At 40.9% G+C, this 27361-nt stretch overlaps 1 protein-coding gene across 13 annotated transcripts in view; it reads left to right on the plus strand.

Moving 5' to 3' along the window:
- LOC102117336 (uncharacterized) overlaps positions 1–27361 on the plus strand; it is a 68285-nt gene that overhangs the window by 6850 nt on the left and 34074 nt on the right. For 5 of the 13 annotated variants that reach the window (XM_074023836.1, XM_074023838.1, XM_074023837.1 and 2 more), the window contains 3 exons: positions 1090–1216; positions 1464–1556; positions 5864–7170. In XM_074023836.1, the coding sequence (XP_073879937.1) occupies positions 1090–1216; positions 1464–1556; positions 5864–7074 (1431 nt within the window). In that variant the 3' untranslated portion in view covers positions 7075–7170. Of the gene's footprint in view, positions 1–1089; positions 1217–1463; positions 1557–2924; positions 2975–5863; positions 7171–23253; positions 23391–23629; positions 23704–26264; positions 26348–27361 lie in introns of those variants that run through there. The other 8 variants (XM_005589490.5, XM_074023833.1, XM_045379287.3 and 5 more) reach the window with 4 other exon arrangements.

Consider the following 27361-nt stretch of genomic DNA (forward strand, 5'->3'; position numbering starts at 1 on the left):
TGGGGGGCATTATGCTCCCCCTTTGCTAATGCATGGTTCTGTTGGACCAGACCCTGCTGTGCCAATTCTGTGGAGCAGGTTCACGGGTTACCAATGTACATGAGTTCAGTAGAAGAGTACACTCAATACATGACTAATTACATAAAGCAGATTTATTGCTTACAGGTAGGCAGCAAGGGAGAACAAAAGCCTGCAGTTCCCTGTGAGCCAGTCCCCCAAGGCTCAAGAAAGCTGCCTGGAGTGGGTAGAGTCTGAATTGCAAGCGCCCCATTTGCAGCTCAGCCAAGGCACCCCAAGAGGCAACGTGTCCTGGATTATGTGCCTCAGGGGCAATATAGCTTACTGGGAAGTTCCTCCCTCACTTGAGATGTTATCTTCCCTAGGAAGGACACATACATTGCATTTGTAGCACATTCTATGGTTATTATTGAGAGCTATGAGCAAGAAGGTGGGCAGAGTCAATCTAAGGTAATACTGAAAATTGCCCAGTTACCTAAAACTTGTTTGTTGGGCAAATAGTAAAGAAATGTGATCGCATCCGGGGTTAAAATATGAGAGAGAAAAATGAATGTTATCAAACCAGGTTGGGACTGAATTACTAAATGTTGCTGGAGCAATAGGCAAGATTCATTGAAACTTATATATATATATATATATATATGAAGCCCAGGATGCAGCATTTAGAGTTTTAGAGGGTTACTTATAAGTAGACTCAATGAGCACACAAAGTAAAAATATAGGACCTCATTTTCTTTCTATTCTTTTTTGTCTGTTTGTTTTTGAGACAGAGTTTCGCTCTTGTTGCCCAGGCTGGAGTGCAGTGGTACAATCTTGGCTCACTGCACCCTCTGCCTCCCAGTTTCAAGTGATTCTCCTGCCTCAGCCTCATTTTCATCATTGCATTTCTGGTGGAGCTCAGGAAAATCAGTCATTGTCAGGACACAAACAGAATAAGTTGTAAATCTGTAAGCTGACCTGTGTCTCAAGATCCAAAACAACTTTACACTTGTCCCTTGTGCCAGTGCAATGCTGCTGTCTACCAATAGTCCTTGGCTATAAGATCGAGGTGACATCTGCTTGATGTTGTAGGAGGCAGTGACCTTCAAGGACGTGGCTGTGGTCTTCACTGAGGAGGAGCTGGAGCTGCTGGACCCTGCCCAGAGGAAGCTGTACCGAGATGTGATGCTGGAGAACTTCAGGAACCTGCTCTCAGTGGGTGAGGACAGGCGCCCTCTGTAATGGAATGTCAGACCCCAGGAATGGTTTTATATCCTAGGGTTTTCAAGTTTGAGTGTGCAGTGAGAACCTACATTTCCAGTAAATTTTGCCTAGCTATTAGGTTGGTGCAAAAGTAATTGTGGTTTTTGTCATTGGAAGTAATGGTACACCGCAATTACGTTTGCACCAACATGATATTACCTTGAACGTGTTGGGATTAAGCATGTGACTTTGCCTGTTCACAGGGCATCAACCATTCCATGGAGATACTTTCCACTTCCTAAGGGAAGAAAAGTTTTGGGTGATGGAGACAACAAGCCAAAGAGAAGGGACTTCTGGTAAGAACCAAGCAGTTGTGTGTCCCTGCATGTTATTCCTGTCTGTTTTAGTTCTGTCCGTGCCCATTTCCAGCATTTTGGGGTAAATGGCCGAACCTGTTTCCTGGATTATTACAACCGCCTCCTGCTGATGCCCCTGCTCCAACCCTTCCCACCGTGCCATCTGTTCTCACGGTAGCGAAAGTGATCCTTAGGAAATGAAAGTCACATTGCCATTACTCAGCTCAAAAGCCTTTCTGGCTTCTTGTTTTTATTAGTGTTACAGCCTCTTTACGTGGCTTTTGTAGACCCTGTGATCTGCTCTTCATCCCACACTGCGTGACTGCATCTCCTGTCCTCTCCCACTTGCTCCATCTTTTCCAGGCACATTGTCCTCCCTGCTGTTTCTCTATCCTGCCAAGGACGTCGTATTGCCTGTTGTGGCCAGTGACGTAAAACTCAGCAGATTGAACAAGAAACACTTATCTTTCTCTTCTGTAGGCCTGAAGTCTGACACATCTCACTGGGCAAAAATCAAGCTGTCTTAGGGCTTTGTCCCTTTCTGGATGTTCATGGGGAGAAGACTTCATTTTAGTTTACCAGTCTCTAGGCACTGTCTACACTCCTTGACTCTTATTTCCTTTCTTCCATCTTCAAAGGCAACTACATTGCATCCCTGACCATTCTACTATAGTCACGGTCCCTCTGCCACTCTTCTTATGCCTTCTTCTTTCACCTTTCAGGCCCCTTGTGATAGTATTCATCAATCCTGCATGATTCAGGATGACCCTTCCACTTTCTGCTTAGCTGGCTAGTGACCTCAATGACATCTTAATCTCCCTTGCTGTGGAACATAACATGTTCATAGGTTCTGAGGACTGGATGTAGACATCTTTCAGGAATGATTATTTTCTCTACCACAAAATATTCTGCCTCCGAACCCTCACTTGCTCTTCTCTCTGATTGGAATACACTGTCCCCACAAAACTTACTGATCCCTCTTTTAGTTTATGCAGCTCTCTGCTCAGTTTTAATATCATAGGAGAGGTCGTCTCCAAGCACCTTATTGAAAATACTATCCTATCTTTACTCTTCTTGGCCTGCATGTGTTGCGTCTCATGTATTTTTGTCTACAGATAGATCACCTCTCCCCTTTACAATGTAGTCTCCTGAAGGTATTTATCTGTTTCTTTATGACTGCGTCTTCAGCACCTAGAATACTCCTGGTACATGGCAGGTATCTGTAAATATTTGGTATTCTTGTGAATGAATTAATGGATGAGAGGCCTTGACTGTCTGTAAGAATCATGGAGATAGCTAATAAGTGACAGATATACCAGAGTGAATGTTATATAGTCATGCCTTGGTAACCATGGGGTTTTATTCCAGGGCCCCCTTGTGGATACCAAAAGCCAAGGATGCTCAAGTCCCTTCTACATGTAAAGTATTTGTGTGTACCCTACGCACATCTTCTCATATACTTTAAGTCATGTCTAGATTAGGTATAACACCAAATGCAACGCCTACCCATTGCTTTATTCACATGGATTCAATGTATAGGACTCAATGTGAGAAATTCACGTTTTGCTGTGTGGAACTCTGTGGAATTTTTTTTTTTCCAAATACTTCTGATGCACTGCTGGTTGAATCCATGTATGCTGAACCAGCAGATATGGAGGCTGACTGCATGTTGCAGGACAGTTTTTGTTTTTGTTTTTTTTTGTCTGTGTATGGCTGCTTGTTCAATTTTGACTTTCTTAGATTCTCTTGACATGGTTGGTTTTCTGTGTGTTCTGTTGACCCACATCCCGTGGAAACTTTCAAGCATTGTTTTCATGACCACACTGAGAAACATGCCTTCCATGGGGCTTACCCTGGAACTTTCCTTAAGGACCATGTTTATGTCTGTGAGAAATCCTTTATATCTGTGAGCTGAATGTTGCTTATATTTCTGTATGTTTTTCTTCAAAAAATGTGTTGTCTATTTCTGTATCTTTATACAAATTTAATTGTCAAAATGTGAAGGAATATAAATTTTACAGAAATTTTTATTTATATTTACAGAGATAGAGTGTTGTATTTTCATCTGGTGAACTTTATGACCTGAAAGGAATTGGGAAACTGCTCTCAAAATAGAAACTTCCCAAAGGATACTCTCCCTTCTCTTTAGAGACTGCTTATTTATAAGTGACAGCATATTAAATATATCCATGTACTACTGTGTGCTGACAGGTACATACTTACCAATTAATATTTTCCAAGATTCTTTCCATTGGAAAAATTTGGAAGTTATCTTTCCGTTGGAAAAATTTACCTAATTCAGGACTTTGTAGTATCCTGACAAAGTTCTAAACATTTTGTGAGCATGAGCCATAGTAAGAAACACACCTTTCAATGTAACCCAGACAAACATTTTTCATGTGTGTAGATGTGTGTGAGTGGCTTTAGTAAGCAATTCATGTAATGACATTTTTCCTGCTTGTCATAATGCTGCAATAATTTTCATTCTAGTTCTTTTTTTGTAAATGTTTATTGTGGGTTTTAACTTTATTTCAGCTCATTGAGGCATAGTCTTGAGTATAAAAAGTTATAAAACCTGTTTACATCATAGGCTTTCTTTTCATTCCACGTGATTCTTAACAACTTTGGTTGTCTGCTCAGGAGCATCCCCCTTTGTGAACCTCTGGAAGGACAGCCTTTCAGATTCCCCTCAGAACTACAGTTGTCTGTCCCTGTACTCTTTCATATAACCAAGTTACTGTCCATATCAAAACAGAAAAATAAGATTAAGTGTTTTTATACATGTGTAAAATTATTGTGGGGGAATACTTTGAATGTATAGATATTAAACACTCTGAGGTGTTTGGTGTTTAGCATTGTGAACAGTTCAACCAACTATGAAGTTTAGTGGGACATTTTACAGAGGACTGCTCTCACTTCACATCAAGTGAACATTCGGCAGCTTTTCAAAACTATCTTCATGTTTAGTAATTTGCTAGAAAGACTCTTAGAATTCACTGAATGCTTTTATCCTCACAGTTACTGATTCTTACAGGGAAAACATGCATATTATAGTTAACCAAGATGAGAAACCAAATAAGACAGAGTCCAGGGAAGTACCAAATCCTTATTTTCTATTGTATTCTCCCAGTAGAGTGGAGTATGTTACATTGCCAGGATTAGCATGTGACTTAGACACAGATAACTCCCAATCAGGGAAACTTACCTGAGTGCTGGGATCCAGAGTAATTATTGGGGCTCCATTACATAGCCATAATTGGTTGGTTGATTCCCATGTGGTTATTTAGTCTCCTGGTTCACTGATTCCCTGTGAGGTAAAGCCCCTCCATGAATCACACTGATGTTCTTTCTGATGTGAGGAGGACCACCCGCCATGCGCCAAAGGAGTGGCCAGTTACAACCCTAAATAATATTGTTTCACTATCCAGAGTTACCCAGGTTTTACCTTCAAGCAAAGAGACTCTCCTCAGGCATGACACTGCAAGATCCTAGATATTACCTCTCAGATGCTGACAACATCCTGACCTCTTTCAAGTTAGGTTAACTTCTTTGTAAGGATGTATGACAGACAAATATATAAACTATGTATTCTGTTACTGCTTCTCCTTGAAGTTCCTTTGGATTCATATTTCACTACGTATGTAATATTTTAGCTTTATGATTTACCACACAACATTTTAGACTCACTAAAAAATTCACTAGAAATAGCAATAAGTGAAGTGTATATATTAATTTTTTTAAACAAGTATTTTATTTCTATCCAGAATTTTACATATGAGACATGGTGTGGTTCTAAATTGGTCTAATGCAAACCAGAAACCAGGGTGCGTTTGGAAAACAGAAAATGAATGTTCATTAAAGTTAAATCCCACATCCTAAGTGTAAAGTCTTGAAAACACTGAACAAAGACTTTACTTGTCCACATGTCTCGTTTGGTGTTTTTTGTTTGTTTGTTTCTGTTTTTTGTTTTTGTTTTTTGGTTGTTTTTTTTGAGGCAGAGTCTCACTCTGTTGCCCAGGCTGGAGTGCAATGGCCTGATCTTGGCTCACTGCAACCTCTGCCTCCCAGGTTTAAGCAATTCTCCTGCCTCAGCCTCCTGAGTAGCTGGGATTACAGGTGCATGCCACCATGCCTGGCTAATTTTTGTATTTTTAGTAGAGATGGGGCTTCAACATGTTGGCCAGGATGGTCTCGAACTCCTGACCTCATGCTCCACCTGCCTCGGCCTCCCAAAGTGCTGGAATTACAGGTGTGAGCCACCGTGCCCGGCCTACTTGTCCACATGTCTTAATTCTGTGTCCTTATAGGCAAGATCCAAACTGAAATGGAGACTGTTCCAGAAGCAGGAACACATGAAGAATTTTCCTGCAAGCAAATTAGGGAACAAATTGCAAGTGACTTAACCAGGTCTCAAGATTCCACCATAAATAACTCTCAGTTATTTGAACAAGATGACGGCTCCTCCCAGATTGAGGAAAGACTATCTACAGTTCACACAAGAGAAAAACCTTCCCAGGGTGGAAAGTGTAAACAGTCCTTCAATGATGTTTCCATCTTTAATCTTCCTCGGCAGTTATGTTCAGGAGAGAAGTCTCATACCTGTGATGAGTGTGGAAAAAGCTTCTGTTACATTTCAGCCCTTCATATTCATCAGAGAGTCCACATGGGAGTGAAATGCTATAAGTGTGATGTGTGTGGCAAGGAATTTAGTCAGAGCTCACGTCTGCAAACTCATCAGAGAGTCCACACTGGAGAGAAACCATTCAAATGTGAGCAGTGTGGGAAAGGCTTCAGATGTAGATCAGCACTTAAAGTTCATTGCAAATTACACACGAGAGAGAAACCTTATAATTGTGAGAAATGTGGGAAGGCCTTCATGCACAATTTCCAGCTTCAGAAACATCAGAGAATTCATACTGGGGAGAAGCCATTCAAATGTGAAATATGTGGTAAGAGCTTCTGTCTTAGGTCAAGTCTTAATAGGCATTGCATGGTTCACACAGCAGAGAAACTGTACAAATCTGAAAAGTATGGAAGAGGTTTCATTGATAGGCTGGATTTGCATAAGCATCAGATGATTCATATAGGACAGAAACCATATAATTGTAAAGAATGTGGGAAGAGCTTCAAATGGTCCTCATATCTTTTGGTCCATCAGCGAGTCCACAGTGGAGAAAAGCCATACAAATGTGAGGAGTGTGGGAAGGGCTACATTAGTAAATCAGGTCTTGACTTCCACCATAGAACCCACATGGGAGAGAGATCTTATAACTGTGATAACTGTGGGAAGAGCTTTAGACATTCTTCTAGTATTTTGAATCATAAGAAACTCCACTGCCAAAGAAAACCATCGAAATGTGAAGACTGTGGAAAGAGGCTTGTACACCGGTCATACTGTAAAGATCAACAAAGAGACTACAGTGGAGAAAATCCATCCAAATGTGAGGACTGTGGGAAGCGCTACAAGAGGCGCTTGAATTTGGATATAATTTTATCATTATTTTTAAATGACATATAAGTTATACATGTTTGTGGAGTGTGAAATTTGATACATGTATATAATGTATATAAATGTATGCTGATTAAATCAGTTTAATTTGTGTATCACCTGAAACATTTATGATTTGTGTTGGAAAAATTGAACATCTGTTTTTTGGATTTGAAACAAGTTACTGTTGATTATAGTCACCTATAGGGCTGTAGAACATTAGAAGTGAAGTAGTGAGGAGTTTTTTTGTTTTTGTTTTTGTTTTGTTTTGTTTTGTTTGAGATGGAGTCTCACTCTACGCCCAGGCTGGAGCACAGTGGTGCAATCTTGGCTCACTGCAAGCTCTGCCTTCCGGGTTCAGGCCATTCTCCTGCATCAGCCACCCAAGTAGTAGGGACTACAGGTGCCCACCACCAAGCCCAGCTAATTTTTTGTATTTTTTAGTAGAGATGAGGTTTCACTGTGTTAGGTCTCAATCTCCAGGATGGTCTCAATCTCCTGACCTCGTGATCCGCCCGCCTCAGCCTCCCAAAGTGCTGAGTAGTGCGGAGTTTTGAATAAAGTTACAGGATCAAGGGCCAGGGTTCTAGAGAGAGGAAAAGAGAGGGAGAGAGATTTTTCTTGGGACTGGAACCCGAATGAACTTAGTCCAGGGGAGGGGTGCAGTCCCTCCCACTGCTTGCCAGGTTGATCAGGCCTGCAAAGTCAACCGTTTCAATTCATCCTGCATGGATATCTATTCAGGTGACTTGGATCAGTAAGACAGGGAAACTTTCCACCCATTCCTCATGGATGTCTATTCAGGCAACACAAGCCAGTAAGGATTAGGAAAGGAGAGGCAAAGCACCCTGAGTGAGAAAAAAGATAGGAAGAGGAAAAGAGAGAAAGAAAAAAGGGAAGGGATTGACTGGGCATTGTGGCTCATGCCTGCAATCCTAGCATGAGAGGCCCAGGCGGGCAGATTGCTTGAGTGTAGGAGTTTAAGACCAGTCTGGGCAACATGAGGAAACCCTGTCTCTAAAAAATACAAAAATTAGCCGGGCATGATGGCACATGCCTGTAGTATCAGCTACTTAGGAGGCTGAGGAGGGAGGATCATTTGAGCCTGGGAGGCAGAGGTTGCAGTGAGCTAAGATCACATCACTGCACTCTAGCCTGGGTGACAGAGTGAGACCCTGTCTCAAAAAGAAAGAAAATCATTGGCTGGTAGGGTGAGGCGGTCCCAATCCCTCTTGGACTGAACAAAGGAGGACAAACACGGGAATAAAGATAAAGACAAAAGAGTATATTTGGAAGAAGGGGTCAGGAGGCTCCTTGCTTCTAGTGAACCAGGGCCATGAGCTTCTAGATCCCTTTGTATTTATTTAGCAAAGGAGATAGGGAGAAGGAGGTGGTTGTCAGTCAGCTGCTTGACTTGGTGCAGGCCTGTACGACTGCATTCTCTGAACAGTAGTCTCCAGATGTTCCAGTAGATAACCTCAAGGAGCACAGCACCAGGGAGTGTTTGAACCCAACAAACCTTCTGGCGGCAGGCGCAGATGTGAGTTTGCTCACATCCTGCATTCATGATAAACAATGTGCTGTTTGATCATATAGCCTTATTGGAGTGCTGAGTTGGTCATGATCCTCTGGCTTTCGGCTCTCTACAGCAGAGGCAGAGGCAAGGAGGTCCATGAGGCTGGAGAAAGCCACCTGTTGTGGTAACACCGAATCAAAAGTTCAGTCAGGTGATTTTCAATTGTGAAGAAATCTTGTCCAGCAGTCCTGTCAGCTCACATGTCTCCCCCTCAGGGAGAGAAAGGCCCTCCCCCATGTCCCATGATCCTAGACAAATCCACAAAGAATATGCCACCAACCACAGGTTCCTGGGCTCTCTGCAACAGAAATTGAAATGAGGCTGAAAGGGTTTTCCCAGACAAGCTTTCGTTGGAGCTTATGCCAGGACATAAGGGAGGCAGCACAAGAGAGAATCTCCTGACTCCTTTCAAAGAGCTCATAGGATTGTTTATTTGGCAAAGTGTGGGAATTAACATCAGGAATAGGGTTTGAAGGCTGGGCTGGGCAAAGCACATGACTGGTAGGGCATGCAGGTCAGTATTACCTGGTTGCAATGGTTATCTTGTGTAATGGGCCACCTAGTGGCCTGGGTGGTGGCAACAAGGCTGTAAATCAATTGTTTAGCATTTCATCCCAAAGTGAGACACTCTACAACTTTGTGATATACCAGGGTTCTTGGAACCAATCCCCCACATATACTAAGGGTCAACTGTACTAGGACACTTCATACCTCACTTTCAAATAACCAGATCAAAGATAAGTAAGAAAAAACAAACAAACAAACAAGTAAGGAAATAGAGGATTTGAAGAACATTATACACAAAATTGACCTAAAACACACATATGGAATAACCCACACAACAACAACAGAATATACATTTTCTCATTTGCACATGGAATATTCTCCAGGATAGCTATATATTGAGCCATGAATCAAGTGTTAATAAATTTTAATACAATAAAATACTTTTTAAAATTACAATCTAGATCACAAAAACTAGAAATGATAGCAGCAAGAAAAGTGAAAATTCACAAGTATGTGGAGACTAAACACATTCTTAAATAACCTATATGTCAGAGTAAATTAGAAGGGAAATTAGAAAATATATGGAGACCATTGAAAATAAAAACAATGTGCCAAAATTTATCAGATGAGATAAAAGCAGTAGTAGGTGGGAAATTTGTACCTGTAAATGCTTATATTAAAGACAGAAATATCTTAAATTCACGACCTAATTTTATATTCATGAACTACAAAAGGGCAAAGAATTTGAACCGGAAAGCTAGTAGAAGGAAAGAAATAATGCTGATTAATGCAATGACAAATGGAGAATAGAAAAACAGAAAATTAACCAAACTGAGAGTTGGTTATTCCAGAAGATTAAGAAACTTGAGAAACCTATAGTTAGATTGACTAAAAAATAGAGAAGCCTCAAGAAACAAAATTTACACACAAAAATGTGAACATTACTGCAAATTTTAGAGAAAAATGATTATAATAGAGCACTATCTGCAATTGTAAGCCAACAAATTGTACCACCTAGATGAAATAGACAAATCCCTTAAAACATATACCCTACCAAAAATGAATCACAAAGACAGAAAATCTGAGTAGATCCTTAACTAGTAAGGAGATTTAATCAGTAACCCAGAGCCTCCCAACAAAGAAAGGCCAAAACTAGGTGGCTTCACTGGTTAATTCTTCCATTTTAAAAAAAAAATTATTTTTATTTTTAGTAACCCTTATTTTACTTAGAAGTATTCCAAACGTTTAAGGAACATTTAGCACCATAACTCCTCAACCTCTTCCCAAAAATGCAAGAGGAGGGAACACTTCCTAGTTCCTTCTTTGAGGCCAGGATTACCATGGTACCAAACCAGAAAAAGACATTGCATGAAAATTATAGACCAACATCCCGTATGAATACTGATGCAGACTCTACCATAAAATACCAGCAAAATTCAGCAGTATATTAAAAGGATTATACTCAATGACCAAACATTTATTTCTGGAATGCAAATATAATTTATGACTCAACATACAAATATTAATGTATTATGCTGCATGAACAGATTGAAAGATATAAAAATATAATTCACATGATCATGTCAGTGAATGCAGAAAATTCATTTAACAAAATTCACCTTTTCATAATTAAAATACCACTGAAACAACTAAAAAGAAAAGAAACTATCTCAACAAAATAAAGGCTAGATGTGGAAAATCTCAAGAGCTTATTTTCATATTCAGTGGTGAAGGACTGAAAGCTCTTCTTCTAATATCAGGAACACAATGAGTTTGCTCCACTTTTCCACATCTAGTCAACATAGTATTGGAAGTTCTAGGCAGAACAATCAGGAATAAAAGGAAATAAACCTGTTAAAATTGGAAACAGATAAAACTGTGTCTATATGCTGACGACATGTTCTCATAAATGTAAATTCTACTCAAGAAAAAAGCCCCTTAGAGCTAACAAAGTCAAAAAGTTGCAGGAAAAATACCTAGATAGAAGAAGCAGTTATATTTCTACACAAAAAACAATCTGAAAAGGAAAATACTTCTCTTGGCCATAGCATCAAAAAGAAACAATTACTTAGGAACTGTCATAACGAAGGACGAGAGAAGCACTTGAACACTGAACTCTGCAACACCTTACTGAAGGAAATTAAAGGAGGCACGAATAAATGGAGATATATCCATTATTAATGAGTTGACAGATAAATTACAAGGCAGTCAATACCATCTAAAATGGTCTACAGATTCACTGCAATCCTTAACATAATCACAATGATTTTTTTTCAGAAATGGAAAAATTCACCCAAGATTCATGTGAAATATCAAGGGATGCTCTCTCCCATGGTCATATCCTAAACCTTGTCATTTCCTAGAAAATACCCTTCGGTAAAATTTGCAGCACTAGTCTGCAACAACTTTCACCTGTATTGCCACTTGCGTCGCATCAGCATTCTTGCATCAATAATCTTAGTACCTTGCCAATACCTACAATCCACTGAGGCTATCACCTTTTTGCTCTTTTATCCCCTTATGTCCTCACAGCCAGCCAAGTGCATCTCTTGTCAGGAGACGACTGCTCACTTCCACTTCTATCTTACATCCCAGAATATGTCCCATGAAAATCTCTAGCTAGACAAAGGCAGGGAAAGATAATATTTGATTTTTTAAGCTTTATGGAAGAGAGAGGAATGGCAATAGGGGTTTGGAGTAGACCCTGCAAGCAGCAGTCAATAGGGTGTATCCTGAATAAATAGCCAGTAAAGGACATTTGTTTTGATGCTCTGTCCAATTCCACTTCAGGAAAGCCTGTCATAGAGTTAGTTAGAGTGATGTTTTATTAGAATAATGATGGCCTCCATGTTTTTGATTTTTGAATTATTCTCATGCTTTGGAATTAAGGAATTTCTCATTACAAATTATTCTTCAGATACATTGTGTATAATCATGTTCTTAGTTTCTAAGCACTTCTGTCGGGTTATACAGGGCAGTGAGTGGACATATCTGTTAAGCATTAACTCTGGGCATTGTGGTGAGTGTAGTGGTAGAAGTATTTTCAATGTGTTGTGAGGGAAAGAAGTATACCAATTCATGATAGGTGAGTGGGCTATTGGTGTAACTGAAAGAAGGTCCTGCTGCTCATCACTTATAGAAAAAAGCCAAAATAACAAAAGGAATGTGTGATTAAAAAGAGTGAATTTTATTATTTGTTGCTAGCAAGGGAAAGAGTGACTGGAATCTTTTCCAAAAGTTGCCACTTTTCAATTTGTGGAGAGAGGGCCACCATTTAAGAAGCGGGTTTGGAATTCAGAGAGGTAAGGGGGGTTAGGAGGTACCTGATGGCATGTCTCACTCTGATGATCTTGAATTATTGTTCCATCTAGTGAAGGCGCCAGTGCCATCATGGGCTCAATCAGGCTATAAATTAATGGCAATCAATCTTGCAGTTCATCTGTCGCCAGGAGGAGAGAATTTCAGTGCTGCCTGATCCTCATCAGTATTCTTCTCATGAAGCTTCTAAGGAAAATATATGAGCAGATAAGTGAGCATGGTGTGAGCTTAACAAGCATCCAAGTAAATAAATGTGCATAGGGCATGGAAGCATAAGGTGAGAAAAAGAAGGGAGTAGAGTTTTAAAGCAGATTTGGAGGCTGTATTTCAATACAAAAGAAAACACATATGTAGTTTGTCTCAAAACTACTTCTTGAGACTGGGGAGAAGAGGTAAAGAAAAAACAGTTTTTAAAATGTAGTTCGAAGCTAAGGTGCTTGGTTACGTAGGCTCCAAAACACTATTAGGCCAACCAGCCTAACCTTGCTTAAACTTGAGTAATGATTCAAATATAAAATGCATCACTTTGCCGGGCGCGGTGGCTCAAGCCTGTAATCCCAGCACTTTGGGAGGCCGAGGCGGGTGGATCACGAGGTCAGGAGATCGAGACTATCCTGGCTAACATGGTGAAACCCCATCTCTACTAAAAATACAAAAAACTAGCCGGGCGTGGTGGCGGGCGCCTGTAGTCTCAGCTACTTGGGAGGCTGAGGCAGGAGAATGGCGTGAACCCGGGAGGCGGAGCTTGCAGTGAGCCGAGATCAGGCCACTGCACTCCAGCCTGGGAGACACAGCGAGACTCCGTCTCAAAAAAAAAAAAATAAAAAATAAAATAAAATAAAATGCATCACTTTAAAATGTATCCTTTAGTGGTTTTTAATATATTCCTAAAGTTGTGCAACTATCACTACTCTCTAATTTCAGGTTTTTTAAATCAGCCCAGAAAGAAATCCCTTATCCTTTGGCAGTCACTCCCAATTCTTGTCCTTTCTCCACCAGCTCCTGGCAATCACTATTCTACTTTCTGTTTCTACAGATTTGCCCATTCTGAATATTTCATGTAAATGAAATAATACAACCAAGCTCTCTTCTATATCACATCTCTTAGCTTTAATTTCTCTTGGTGTATACTTAGGAGTGAAATTGGGTAATAAGCTGTATTAGTCTGTTTTCACACTGCTATAAAGTACTCATATAAAGTATAAGACTGGGTAATTTATAAAGAAAAGAGATTTAATTGACTCACAGTTTCAAGTATTAACAGGAAGTATGACTGGGAGGCCTCAGGAAACTTACAAGCATGGTGGAAGGCAAAGGAGAAGAAAGCACTAGAACAGAAGAGAGAGAGCAAAGGGTAAATGCCACACACTTCCAAACAACTGGATTTCATGAGAACTCACTCATTATCATGAGAATAGCAAGGGGGAAGTCCTTCCCCATGATTTAATCACCTCCCACCAGGCTCCTCTCCCAACATGTGGGAATTACAATTTGAGATGAGATTTGGGTGGGGACACAGAGCCAAATCATATAAGCCCAATCTTTTTGTCAGTCTATTTTGCCAGTATCAGCCTCTTTGGGATGTCCATGCCCTGAGATTCTGCGGTCTTCATTCTGGGAATGAACTGAGTCTAGGGCTGCAAAACAGATAAAGAATGCTCCCTGCAATACATATTACAACACATAGGATGATGAGTGTGGTGAAATGGTGAAATTGGCAATGGACAGAGAGGACAGCAGTACTGCCCTTAGATCCAGGGAAGTGATGTCCTGTGTGTCATGGGCCCACAGTTTCCAGTGCCTCCTTTACATTCTTCTTTGGTATCTGGAACTAATCATGCTTGGCAGTGCTGTTCAAGTGGAGTTCCCTGAGCCCTGACCTGGACCTGTGTTTGCCTCATTCTGTTTTCTGTTTTGTTTTGTTTTTAATCTAGAGCAGATGTTTGGTGTTATTTGCAATTTAAATTGCAAATTTTCATTTAAATTGAAAGCAAATTCAGCCTAGCACTATGGCTCATGCCTGTAATCCCAGCATTTTGTGAGGTCAAGTCAGGAGGATTACTTGAGACCAAGAGTTCAAGACCTACCTTAACAACATAGTGAGACTCCATTGCTACAAAAAATCTAATAAAGTAGACAAATACGGAGGCTGAGGCAGGAGGATCACTTGAACCCAGGAGGTTAAGGCTGCAGTGAGCTATGATTGTGCCACTGCACTCCAGCCTGGGTTACAGAGCAAGATTCTCTATCTAAAAAAATAAAGTAAAATAGCAAATACAAACTATATGTGAATACCATTTTTATAATTAGATTGGGAAGATTTATAGTAAAATTTGAACCATGAAACTTGAGTCCTCTTGCTTTGTTCTTTTTCTGAATCGTTTTGGACATTCTGAGTCCCTTGAAATTTCATATGAATCCAACATTCAGCATGGTAATATTTAAAGAGAAGTCAGCTGGCATCTTGAGAAGTATTCCATTGAATTTGTAGAACTGTTTGGGGAGTGTCTCCATCAATGTTTAGTCTTATATTCCATGAAGATGGAGTGCTGTTCTATTTATGTAGATCATCTTAGCTTCATTCAGCAAAATAGTAGACTCAACAAACTTAAATGGCCTAGTATTTCTTGGGGAAAAATGTTCCTAAACATAAAGGAAAGTTTAATGAGTTTGATAAGCATAAAAAATAAAACTTATGAAAAGGGAAACAAACACTGGGAAAAGCTCACCACACATATATTTGACAGCAGAGGTATAAGCAGACTATACAAATACCTCCTACTTGGTGACAATAAAATGAAAAACTAATTTTTAAAAGACCAAAATGGTTAACTATACAGTTTTAAAAATTATATACAGATGGTTGCCAGGCACATTTGGAGGTATGCATCACCATTATTAATGAGAGAAATAGAAATTAAAATCAATATGTAACATCATTCCTCACCACTAGAAAGACAAAAATTAAAACAACGAGCAATACTAAGTCTTGGCAAAGAGTTGGAAGAACTATAGTGTTTAATACATTGCTAGCAGGAGTATAAAACAGTATAAATTCCTTGAAGAACTGTTTGGCAATTTCTTATAAATTTAAACATACAACTGTTCAGTAACCCAACATAACAGCATACTCAGATATGGCAGATGTTGCCACTAAAACAACACTTTAACCAAGCATTATCCTCTGTTTAGTGGTAGGTTGTATAAGGTATAGCATTGTGTCTTTCACCTTGGAGGGGATATCTGTGTTTCAGAAATTGAATTTCAAGAAACATCACCTAGGTCATGGTTCCCTACATTTTCATGGGGTTTATCATACCCCATGGTTTATAGATTTCTAAAGGATCTCATTTGCAACTTTCTGCACATCAGATTCTAACAGCATGGTGTCTTTTTTTTCTTTTTTCTTTTCCTTTTTTTTTTTTTTTTTTTTGAGACAGAGTCTTGCTCTGTCGCCCAGGCTGGAGTGCAGTGGCACCATCTCGGGTCACTGCAACCTCCGCCTTCCAGGTTCACGCCATTCTCCTGCCTCAGCTTCCCAAGTAGCTGGGACTACAGGTGCCTGCCACCACGCCCGGCTAATTTTTTTGTATTTTTTTTTTTTAGTAGAGACGGGGTTTCACTGTGTTAGCCAGGATGGTCTCAATCTCCTGACCTCATGATCCACCTGCCTTGGCCTCTCAAAGTGCTGGGATTACAGGTGTGAGCCACCGCGCCCGGCCAGCATGGTGTCTTTAGTGTCGTGGTCCCATGTGATATTGTGGCGAATGCAAAGTGTTGAGAGCATTTTAGAATATATGATGGCACAGGGAAGGAGATTCATGATAAGATGGAGAAACTTCACAATGGAGGGCTCAGATATCCCTAACATAAGAACCTTTATTGCTGGCAAACCTAGGAACAAGTTGCAACTACATCAAGCAAGAATAAGACTCTCTAATGAATCTTGAAAAAATTAACTCCTGGTTCTTAAAGCAAGAGGTTCTGCTGTCACATATGTGCCAGAGTTCAGGATTCAGAAGATAAAGACTATGTCATAAATTTTCAAGGAGATAGTTCCAATAATAACTAAAATCAAAAGTTTCCAGGAAGCAGAGCCTAAGATTCTTACAAGAAATTTATAAAAATGACTAAGTAATTAGAGTAGAGGTCAATAAATTTCCTTGAAAAATGTCCCATATAAATGCAATCAGTATCTTTTTCAGCTTCAGTTGGATTTGACATCACTGTGATAATGAAAGAGCACATAATAGAGAGAGAGTTTATTATAGTCACATGACTTCGGGAAAAACATCACCTAACCCTGCAGACGAATTTCACAGAAAATCCATATGTAATGAATGTGGACAAAAAAGTAGTGATGGCTCTAAACTTGAAAGGCATCAGTAATTAGATTAGATAGGGAAGCTCCATATATGTAGTAATATAGATTGGGCTTCAGTTATAGCTTAGTTCTTCCCATTCATAAGCCTTTCCAAACTCAAGTCATCATCTAGTCAACTCTGGAGAGAAGCCTTAGAAGTGTGGTTTATCTTCAGATAAATTAAAGTCTTCAAGTTCACAAAGATGTCTATAATAGTGATATATCTCTTACAGCTAATGAGTCTAGTTAGAGTTGTCTTCAAAGTTGAGAATCTTCATTTTAAGATACCATATAAGGGAGACACTCCAGAAAATTATGTGCTTCAAGTACTTCTGCATGTATTATAATCATCTTTATACCAATACAATTGTAAAATATAATCTTAAAAATTTTTTAAAGGAAGGAGTCCAAGAAGATGGAGGTGTCCAAAATCTACAAGAGTCAAATGTGGCCTCCTCCTTATTACTTCAATGATATTGAGAGGATCCCTGTAAATGGAAAACCTTTATTAAGTTTATCAAAAGTTAATGCTAAGTTGCACTCAAATAAATAATACTGAAGGTGTAACCTTGCAAGTATTATTCAAGAACACCACCATCAATTCTATGCAGAAAACCGCACAATGTTACATTCACAATAACAGAAACTAAAGTATAAGTTATACTGCTATAAGCCAAAAGTTTCTGTCTAGCTTCCAATGAGAGATGTAAAATAAAATTCTTATTATTTGGGTCTGCATCAGAACAATCAGAAATGAACAGAATATTTTCACTTCTTTTGTATTTTTGTTACAATACATACTGAATAAAAATTTTCCTCTTTTTATTTTTTACCTTATTATTATTATTATTTTGAGACAGAGTTTTGCTCTTTTGCCCAGGCTGGAGTGAAGTGGCGCCATCTTGGCTCACTGCAACCTCTGCCCCCCAGGTTCAAGTGATTCTCCTGCCTCAGCCTCCCGAATAGCTGGGATTATAGGCATCAGCTACCAAGTCCGGCTAATTTTTGTATTTTTAATAGAGACGGGGTTTTGCCATATTGGCTAGGCTGATCTCGAACTCCTGACCTTAGGTGATCCACCCGCCTTGGCCTCCCAAAGTGCTAGGATTACAGGTGTGAGCCACCGTGCCTGGCCTTTATTTATTTATTTATTTAAGATAGGTCTCTCTGTGTCACCAAGGCTGGAGTGCAGTGGTGCAATCACAGTTCACTGTTGCCTTCACCTCCTGGGCTCAATCAATTCTACTGCCTCAGGCTCCTGAGTAGCTGGGACTACAGGTGCATGCCAACACACCTGGCTATTTTTTTTTTCTTTTTTTCTTTTTTTCTTGTAGAAACGGGGTCTCACAATGTTATCCAGGCTGGTCTCAATCTCCTGGCCTCAAGTGATCCTCCCGCCTCAACCTCCCAAAATGCTGAGATTACAGGTGTGAGGCACCATGCCTTGCCCAATAATTGTAGTTTTAAATTAAACTTTCTGTAACATTACACTGTTTTGTTTTTGTTTTGTTTTGTTTTGTTTTGAGGAGTTTCACTTTTGTTGCCCAGGCTGGAGTGCAATGGCACGATCTCAGCTCACAGCAACCTCTGCCTCCTGGGTTCAAGCAATTATCCTGCCTCAGCCTCCAGAATAGCTGGGATTACAGATATGTGCCACCATGCCCGGCTAATTTTGTATTTTTTTACTAGAGAGGGAGTTTCACCATGTTGCTCAGGCTGGTCTCGAATTCTCAACATTACACAGTTTTATATGATTTAATTTTTTGGACCCTACCTATAGTATAGAGAGAGGACTATTTTCTACTGTAACTCTTTGTAGTTCAGTAAAGTTAATAATGAAAAGACATTCGGGCCAGGCGCGGTGGCTCACGTCTGTAATCCCAGCATTTTGGGAGGCCAAGGTGAACGGATCACGAGGTCAGGAGTTCGAGACCAGCCTGACCAACATAGTGAAACCCCATTTCTACTAAAAATACAAAAAAAAATTAGCTAGGCGTGATGGCGCCTGCCTGTAATCCCAGCTACTCAGGAGGTTGAAGCAGGAGCATCGCTTAAACCCAGGAGGTGGAGGTTGCTGTAAGCCGAGATGGTGCCATTGCGCTCCAGCCTGAGTGGCAGAGTGATACTCCATCTCAAAAAAAAAAAAAAAGACATTCCTCAGAAAAGCAGGGATTGATAATAATCAGTTGTGTTATCTTTTTGTAGTGAAATAATTTGAAATTCACAGGAAATTGCAAGGGAAGTACAGAGAAACCCCCTGGGTCTTCCATCTAGTTTCTTAATTACATTTTACATCATTTTAGTAAAATATCAAAACCAGGAATTCAACATTGGCACAATGTGTGTGTATACTACTTTTATTCATAGTATTTCATGTAGATTTAATGGAACCACCAAGGCAGTGATGATACAGAAAGAACTATTCCATCACCACAAGGATCTCTCTTGAGGTACCCCTTTATAGTCAACCCAGCTTGTGTCCTCACCATCCTCTGGCAACTACTCATCTGATGTCCATCTCTGCCTTTTGTCATTTTGGGAATGTCATACAGATGGAATCATGTATTATGTACCTTTTCAGATTGTCTTTTTACTCAGTATAACATTCTTTAGCTCAACTTATCCAGCCAGTGGCATGCATGCAGCCCAGGATGGCTTTGAATGTGGCCCAACACACATTTGTAAACTTTCTGAAAACATCATGAGTTTTTTTTTTTTTTTTTTTTTTTTTTTTTTACCTCATCATCTATCATTAGTGTTAGTGTATTTTATGTGTGGCCCAAGAAAATTCTTCCAATGTGGCCCAAGGAAGCCAAAAGATTAGACACCCCTGCTTTAAATCAATGCAAATTGCTGTATCTACCAGAAGTCTGTACTGCTTTGCTTTGCTTTTTTGTTTTTTTTAAGCGTTACATCTAACTCAACTGTACTGTTTGTTATTCTTGAGTGGCATTCCATGGTATGCACATACCACAGATTGATTTAACCATTCACCTATATAGAGAGGCTAATTTTGGCTGCTTCCAGTTTGGGACTCTTACCAAAAAACAGCTGTGAACAATTATGCACAGGTTTTTGTGCAGGTATAAATTCTCCTCATTCTGGCATAAATGCCCAGAAGTGCAATTGCTGGGTCATATGTAAATGAATGTTTTTAAGGAACATCCAATGCTCCTTCTTGGAGGGCTGTGCCACTCTTTATAGGCACTAACAAAGTATGAGAGAGCTAGATTTTCTGCATCTTCAGCTGCATTTGATGTTGTAACTATTACATACAATTCAACTGTTCAAATTTTGTGTAGCGATGCTCATAATTTGTATTTGTGCTCTTAATTTGTATTTCTCTAATGGCTAATGCTGTGAACATCTGTTTCTGTATTCACATACCATTCATAAATCTTCTTGAGTGAGTCGCGTCTTTGTGCTCTTTGCTCCTTTTTTTATTAGACTATTTTATGGTTGAGTTGTGAGAGTTGTTTATATATTGTAGATGTAAGTTTTTTTTTTGTCAGATATGAGGTATGCAAATACTGACAAAGCTCTAGGTACTACAGTTTTCCTACATTGTCTTCTTAAAATTTTGTAATTTTACATTGATATTTCACATTTAAATCTATGATCCAATTGGACTTAATTTTTAAATAAAGTCTCAGATTCTTTTTCTTTTTTGCATATGAATGTTCAGTATTCCCAGCAGTCTTTGATGAAAACACTGTCCCATTTCTATTTATTTGCTTTAGCATTTTGGCACAAATCATTTTGTTATAGTTGGTTAGGGTCATTTCTGGGTTATCTATTGTGTTCCACTGATCTGTGTGTCTGTACTCAGAGAGTATTACTCTGCCTTGGTTAATGTGGATATATAATAACTGTTGACATGATTAGAGTGATTCCTTCTACTTTATTCTTCTGCAAAGTCGTTTTAGGTGATCTAGTGCCTTTGCCTTTTGATTTGAATTTTTTATCAGTTAAAAAAACTTGCTGGCCAGGTGCGGTGTCTCACACCTGTAGCCCCAGCACTCTGGGAGGCCAAGGCGGGTGAATCATCTGAGGTCGGGAGTTCTAGACTAGCCTCTACTAAAAATACAAAATTAGCCAGGCGTGGTGGCGCATGCCTGTAATCCCAGCTACTCAGGAGGCTGAGGCAGGAGAATCGCTGGAACCCGGGAGGTGGAGGTTGTAGTGAGTCAAGATGGTGCCATTGCACTCCAGCCTGGGCAACAAGAGTGAAACTCCGTCTCAAAAAACAAAACAAAACAAAGAAACAAAAAACAACTTGCTGTGATTTTGAACCCTCCTGGGTTCAAGCGATTCTCGTGCCTCAGCCTCCCTAATAGCTAGGATTACAGGGTCCTGCCACCATGCCTGGCTAAGTTTTTTGTATTTTTAGTAGAGACGGGGTTTCACCATGTTGGCCAGGCTGGTTTCAAACTCCTGACCTCAGGTGATCCACCCGGCTCAGCCTCCCAAAGTGCTGGGATTACAGGAGTGAGCCACCATGCCCAACAGGAAACTCTTAATAATAAATCATGCTCCCTCACCTACAGAATCTTCTCCAGTTTTATGGCATTGAACCATAGATATTGGGTGTCAGATTGATACCAGTGCCAAGCTCTTCAACAGTTATACTTGCTTTAAGATACTTAGCAATTCACTAACTTCTCTGAAATTTAGTGTTTCTATATCTAAAGTAGAAACATTACTGCCATGAGAATGTTAAAGGTGGGAAGATAGCTTTTCCATGAGGACACAGCTTCTCCATTGATGGCTGGAATTTTGTTTTTCTTGCTAAACCAGTGGTACCACAGCATCTGGAGTAGGGGTGTAACTGAGAACCACCATTTTTTCTAAGAGACGGCTTATTGATTTCTTTCTCTTTTCTCATTTCCTTAGTTTCCCACTTCCTACGTAGCCCTTTAAAAAATGCAAATATAGACTTTTACCTCCCCTTCACTAGACACTTCCTACAGGGCAAGTTCATCTAACTATATACTCCAAGCCAGAACTCTCCTCCGGAATTAACAGTCGATTTATAAACTAAAGCATGCTGGCCTCTGAACTCTCACCCACCAGGAGGTTGCCTGAAGAGACAACAGTTGAAAGCATGCCTGCTACTCTCTCCCTTCTGGTCACAACTTGTTTCTGCCCATGAAAAAGCCAACTCAACTGCCTAATAGATAAGGCACCAAGCCAGCACACAGACCCCTGCCCTCTTCCTCCCCTACCTTTTAAAAGTGCCTGCCTTCTGCTCTAAAAGCCAAGCAGTACACTTAAAGACAACACCTGTGCTTCCTACCCTACACTAGCTCTGGATTAAATAACTTTCTTTATACCAGATCTCCCTCTTGTTAACTGGACTTTGCAAACGGGAAGCCACTAATCTACTTTTCAGTTACAGGGGCTGATGCTTTCCTGGCTTCTCATTGTCCCTCCCAACCCATTCTACCTGGCTCATTCTTTAAACCAGTGGTCCCCAACCATTTTAGCACCATGGACCGGTTTTGTGGTCCACCAGGAATGGTTTCCGGATGAAACTCTTTTCCACCAGGAATGGTTTTCCACCAGGAATGGTTTCGGGATGAAACTGTTCCACCTCAGGCATTAGATTTTCATAAGGAGCGCCTAACCTACATTCTTCCCACGCACAGTTCACAATAGGTTTCACGCTCCTATGAGAATGTAATGCTGGGCTGATCTCACAGGAGGTGGAGCTCAGGCCATAATGCTCCCTCACCTGCCGCTCACTTCCTGCTGTGCCGCCCGGTTCCTAACAGGCAGTGGAACGGTACAGGTCTGTGGCCCTGGAGTTGGATATCCTTGCTTTAAACCCTGAGCCTCCTTTCAGCCATCTGACTGCTCAACAGTCACTCCCACTAGCTCCTTGAATATTGTATCTCCTCGCTTGTTCCCTGTCCAAGAACACTCCTGTCAATCATGGGAGACATTTAGACTTCACAAATTCTTGTTTATTCAATATTTTCGCTCGAGAACTCTGGGAAGGACAACTGTCAGGGTAACAGTCTACATTCCCCACCAGGCGCCTGGGGCTATGAAACTCATTCCCCCTGGGTGTTGCGGGAAGTGTAATCGAGGAGCACCATGTAGTCGAAACACTTGCGCCTAAAGGGTGAGATAATGGACATTTTCCTTTTGCATCCGAGGCCCTGCAATCTAGACACCTTGCGGGATTCCTGGTACTTTAGCTCAGGTAGGCATTTCCGGGGACTTCTGGGAATTGTAGTCCATTTTATGGGAAGTGCAGTCCACTGGCTGGTGAAACACCGGGCATTTTGGCTCTGGCAGGTGGTCCGGTGAATTCTGGGAAGGATAGTCCAGATGCTCTGCGGAGTCTCTGGCCCTTTGGCTCAGGCGGGCGGGTCTGGGGAATTCTGGGAAGTGGAGTCCAGACACTCTGGCGCAGAGGACACTTCCGGTCTCCGAGCCTGAGATTCTTGCTTTAATGACCGGCGTCTTGCAGGACATTTTGAACGAGCCCCTTTTGCCTGAGGTGCTCGCAACCACCTGATGATCGATGATCGTCTCAGGGGAAAAGAAGCCTTAGCGAAGAGCAGAGGTTTAGAGGTGCGAGGGCGGGGTGTTTATTGTTCCCGTCAGTGGAGCCTTCTGGCGTCGGGGGGCTGTGCCGGCGTCCCCGGGGGTGGGTTTGGGGGGGCCCTGTGTGCCCTGCTCTGAGGGTTTCCAGGGCTTTGACCTCGCTCAGTCCGCCTCCCTACGTATGCGGCCTCTTTCTCGCAGTGTGATGTGGAATGTTACTTAATGTCTGTACTTCCCATTGCTGTTCTTTAAAATGGTGCATATAGGATCATCCTAACATTGTTTTGCGAATTGAAAGAGATAATACAAATGAAAGCCTTAAAGTTGTCCCTGTTACTTGGTGAGTGGTGGTCTCTTGTTTCCTGATATTTTAAAACGTTTGATATCATTTCAAAGCTATAGAAAAATTGCAAAAACAGTATGAGAAATTCTCATATACTCTTTACCCAAATTTGCCAAATGTTTACATTTTTCCTGTTTGCTTTGATACCACCGGGAAAATACCTGTAACCAGAGACTGCTGATTGGTAGCTTTCTGCAGCAAGGAAGCCCACATACCATGGTAATTGTGGGGTGTCTTGGTAAGAGGCATTTAGGAAGGGCTGGTTATAGGGCTTCACATACCGTGGTAGATAATATTGGATATTATATTAAATAATACTGTTACCGATTACGTATCAGATAGATGTGTTAAAAGAATACTAGTATTTGTAGTGTACTTACTAGATAGTGTTGGATAGCATATTGCCTAGCATCATGTTATCTAATCTGCAGTTCCCTATATGAATTTGTTAAATTTTTCACTTAAAGTCCTTATGACTGTCCTCTCCCCACCCTTCACCTATTCAAAGTCCAGTTTATGCGTTGTCTTTAGCTGTCACATTTCCATAGTTGTTCATTTGGAGTTTGATATTGAAGGGGGCGTGCCTCTCCACACCTGTGGGTATTTATCGCAAGGTGGAGACGAGAGACTGAGAAAAGAAATAAGACACAGAGACAAAGTATAGAGGAAGAAAAGTGGGCCCTAGGGACTGGCGCTCAGCAAGTAAGGACCTGCACCGGCATTGGTTTCTGAGTTTCCTCAGTATTTATTGATCACAATCTCTATGATTTTGGCGAGGGGGATGTGGCAGGACTATAGGGTAATGGTGGGGAGAGGGTCAGCAGGAAAACATGTGAGCAAAGGACTCTGTGTCATAAATAAGTTTAAGGAAAGGTGCTGTGCCTGATTTATGTGTGACTTTACACAAACATCTCAGTGCAATAAAGAGCAGTATTGCTGCCAGCATGTCTCACCTCCAGTCATAAAGCAGTTTTCTCCTATCTCAGTAAATAGAATGTATGATTGGGTTTTACACCAAGACATTCCATTCCCAGGGACGAGCAGGAGACAGATGCCTTCCTCTTATCTCAACTGCAGAGAGGCCTTCCTCTTTCATTAATCCTCCTCAGCACAGACTCTTTATGGGCGTCGGGCTGGGGGACAGTCAGGTCTTTCCCTTCCCACGAGGCCATATCTCAGGCTGTCTCAGTGGGGGGAAACCTTGGACAATGCCCAGGCTTTCTTGCGCAGAGGTTCCTGCGGCCTTCCGCAGTGTATTGTGTCCCCGGTTACTCGAGACTGGAGAATGGCAATGACTTTTACCGAGCATACTGCCTGCAAACACATTTTTACCAAAGCACACCCTGCAGAACCCTAAATCCATTAAACCTTGAGTCAATACAGCTCATGTTTCTGCAAGCACAGGGTTGGGGTTAGGGTTGCAGATTAATAGCATCTCAAGGCAGAAGAATTTTTCTTAGTACAGATGAAAATGGAGTTTCTTATGTCTTCCTTTTTCTACGTAGACACAGTAACAGCCTGATCTCTCTTTCTTTCCCCCACAGATATATTTCACATTTAGGTTCAGATTATACATTGTTGGTGGGGATTCCACAGGAGTGCTGAGATGCCCTTTTCTTTTCTTTTTTTTCTTTTTTTTATCTTTTTCTTTTTTTTGAGACAGAGTTTCGCTTTTGTCACCCCGGCTGGAGTACAATGGTGAATTAAGATGCCCTTTTCATTGTAACATAACAAGGTCCAAGTGATGTTCGTTTGTCCCTTCATTGGTGATCTCAGCTTTGTCACTGGCCAAGAAGATGTCTTTCAGATTTGTCCACTCTTATGTTACTTTTTTTTAAATTATGAAGCTTCTTATGGGAAAACACATTATTAGTGGGCATTTTCTTGTAAAGAAGAGCTTCCATTTCTCCTCTATTGGTTCATTGATGTGTTCAACTATAAATATTCTATCAATATGGACTCAGAATCCAGTCTTATTGATTCTAACAATATGTGCATTAACAGTTATTTAACTCTAGGTTTATTTTAGTTGTAGCATTCACCCATTTCAGGTGTACAAGTCAGTGATCTTTAGGAACTTTGATGTGGAGTAATCATCATCATAATTCAGCCGAGATCACTTTCATCCCCCAGTTGAACTCATGCCCATTTACTTTAAACCTCATTCTCACCTCAACTTTAGAACAACTACTAACCTACTTTCTATATATATTTGTCTATTCCAGACATTTCATGTAAATGGAATTGTAGGGTCTGCGGGTTTTTGTGGCTTGCTTCTTTCACTTACTGTAATGTTTTCAAGGTTCACGGGTGTTGCTGCATGGCTCATTGTTTCATTCCTTTACATTTCCGAATAAGATTCCATTGTGTGAACATGCCACAATTTTTCTATCCATTTACCCATAGGAGAGCTTCTTGGTTGTGTGCAATTTGGGGTTAGTATGAATAATGCTGCTGTGAGCATTCATGTGCTAATTGAAACTATGAGTCCTTGTTGGTGGGTGACATCCCTGACCACCCTTTCATGTCTCTTTTTCTGTCTTCGTGGCACTTTCCAGGCACAATTCTGCTTTCCCTTGAACTGCATCATTCAGGACTCTGCAAATTCCCTAAAGGAGGAGGAAAAATGACCACGTCCAAGGTGAGTAGGGCTTTCCTCTCTTACTGTTAAAATTCCCTCTTACTACTCAGATTGTTCTGTGTTTTTCTCTGTCCTGGGAAGACTCAAGGAGAACAACAGGACTTTGATGATCTCTTGTCGCCTGGCTAATTTTTGTATTGTTAGTAGAGATGGGGTTTTATCATGTTGGTCAGGCTGGTCTCGAACTTCTGACCTCAAGTGATCTGCCCGCCTCGGCCTCTGCAAGTGCTGGGATTACAGGCATGAGCCACCGCACCCAGCCAGAAAGCCTTCATTTAAAATGTCTAGTAATACTGGGCCGGGTGCGGTGGCTCACGCCTATAATCCCAGCACTTTGGGAGGCTGAGGCAGGCAGATCACCTGAGGTCGGGAGTTCGAGACCAGTCTGACCAACACGGAGAAACCCCGAGTCTACTAAAAATACAAAATTAGCTGGGCGTGGTGGTGCATGCCTATAATCCCAGCTACTCGGTAGGCTGAAGCAGGAGAATCACTTCAAACCAGGAGGCAGAGGTTGTGGTGAGCTGAGATTGGGCCATTGCACTCCAGCCTGGGCAACAAGGGTGAAACTCTATCTCAAAAAAAAAAAAAAAAAAAGTCCAGTAATACTGAAGATTGGCCAGTCACTTGTGTACTGTCACGCATTTACTTCTCAGAGCAGCAGAATGAGGAGGTTCCTGTTCTCTTCTCCTAAACTCATGAAATATGAGAAACCTGCAAAAAATCACAGAGGCAATCAAGGATCAGGAATCTTAGCCATTCTGCTCAAGTGAAAGAGAAAAATTCTCCATTGAGGGTGTGGTGCCCTGTTGTGTGAGTGTCTGGAGTGCTCCCTTGAGTGATGACATCCACAGGTGGCGCTGCTTCTCTTTGTCCTGCGTTGGTGTGACTTCTTTTCCTGGCATCTACTCAGGTGTATTCATCGTTCCAAGTACCCAAGGACAGTGATTACCACAGGTGTTCTTAAAAATCTCTAAACTCCTTCTTATGGCACAAGATGCCTCACACATTGTT

Source organism: Macaca fascicularis, chromosome 19 (assembly GCF_037993035.2).
Source record: "Macaca fascicularis isolate 582-1 chromosome 19, T2T-MFA8v1.1".
In the NCBI taxonomy this organism is placed as follows: Eukaryota; Metazoa; Chordata; class Mammalia; order Primates; family Cercopithecidae; genus Macaca; species Macaca fascicularis.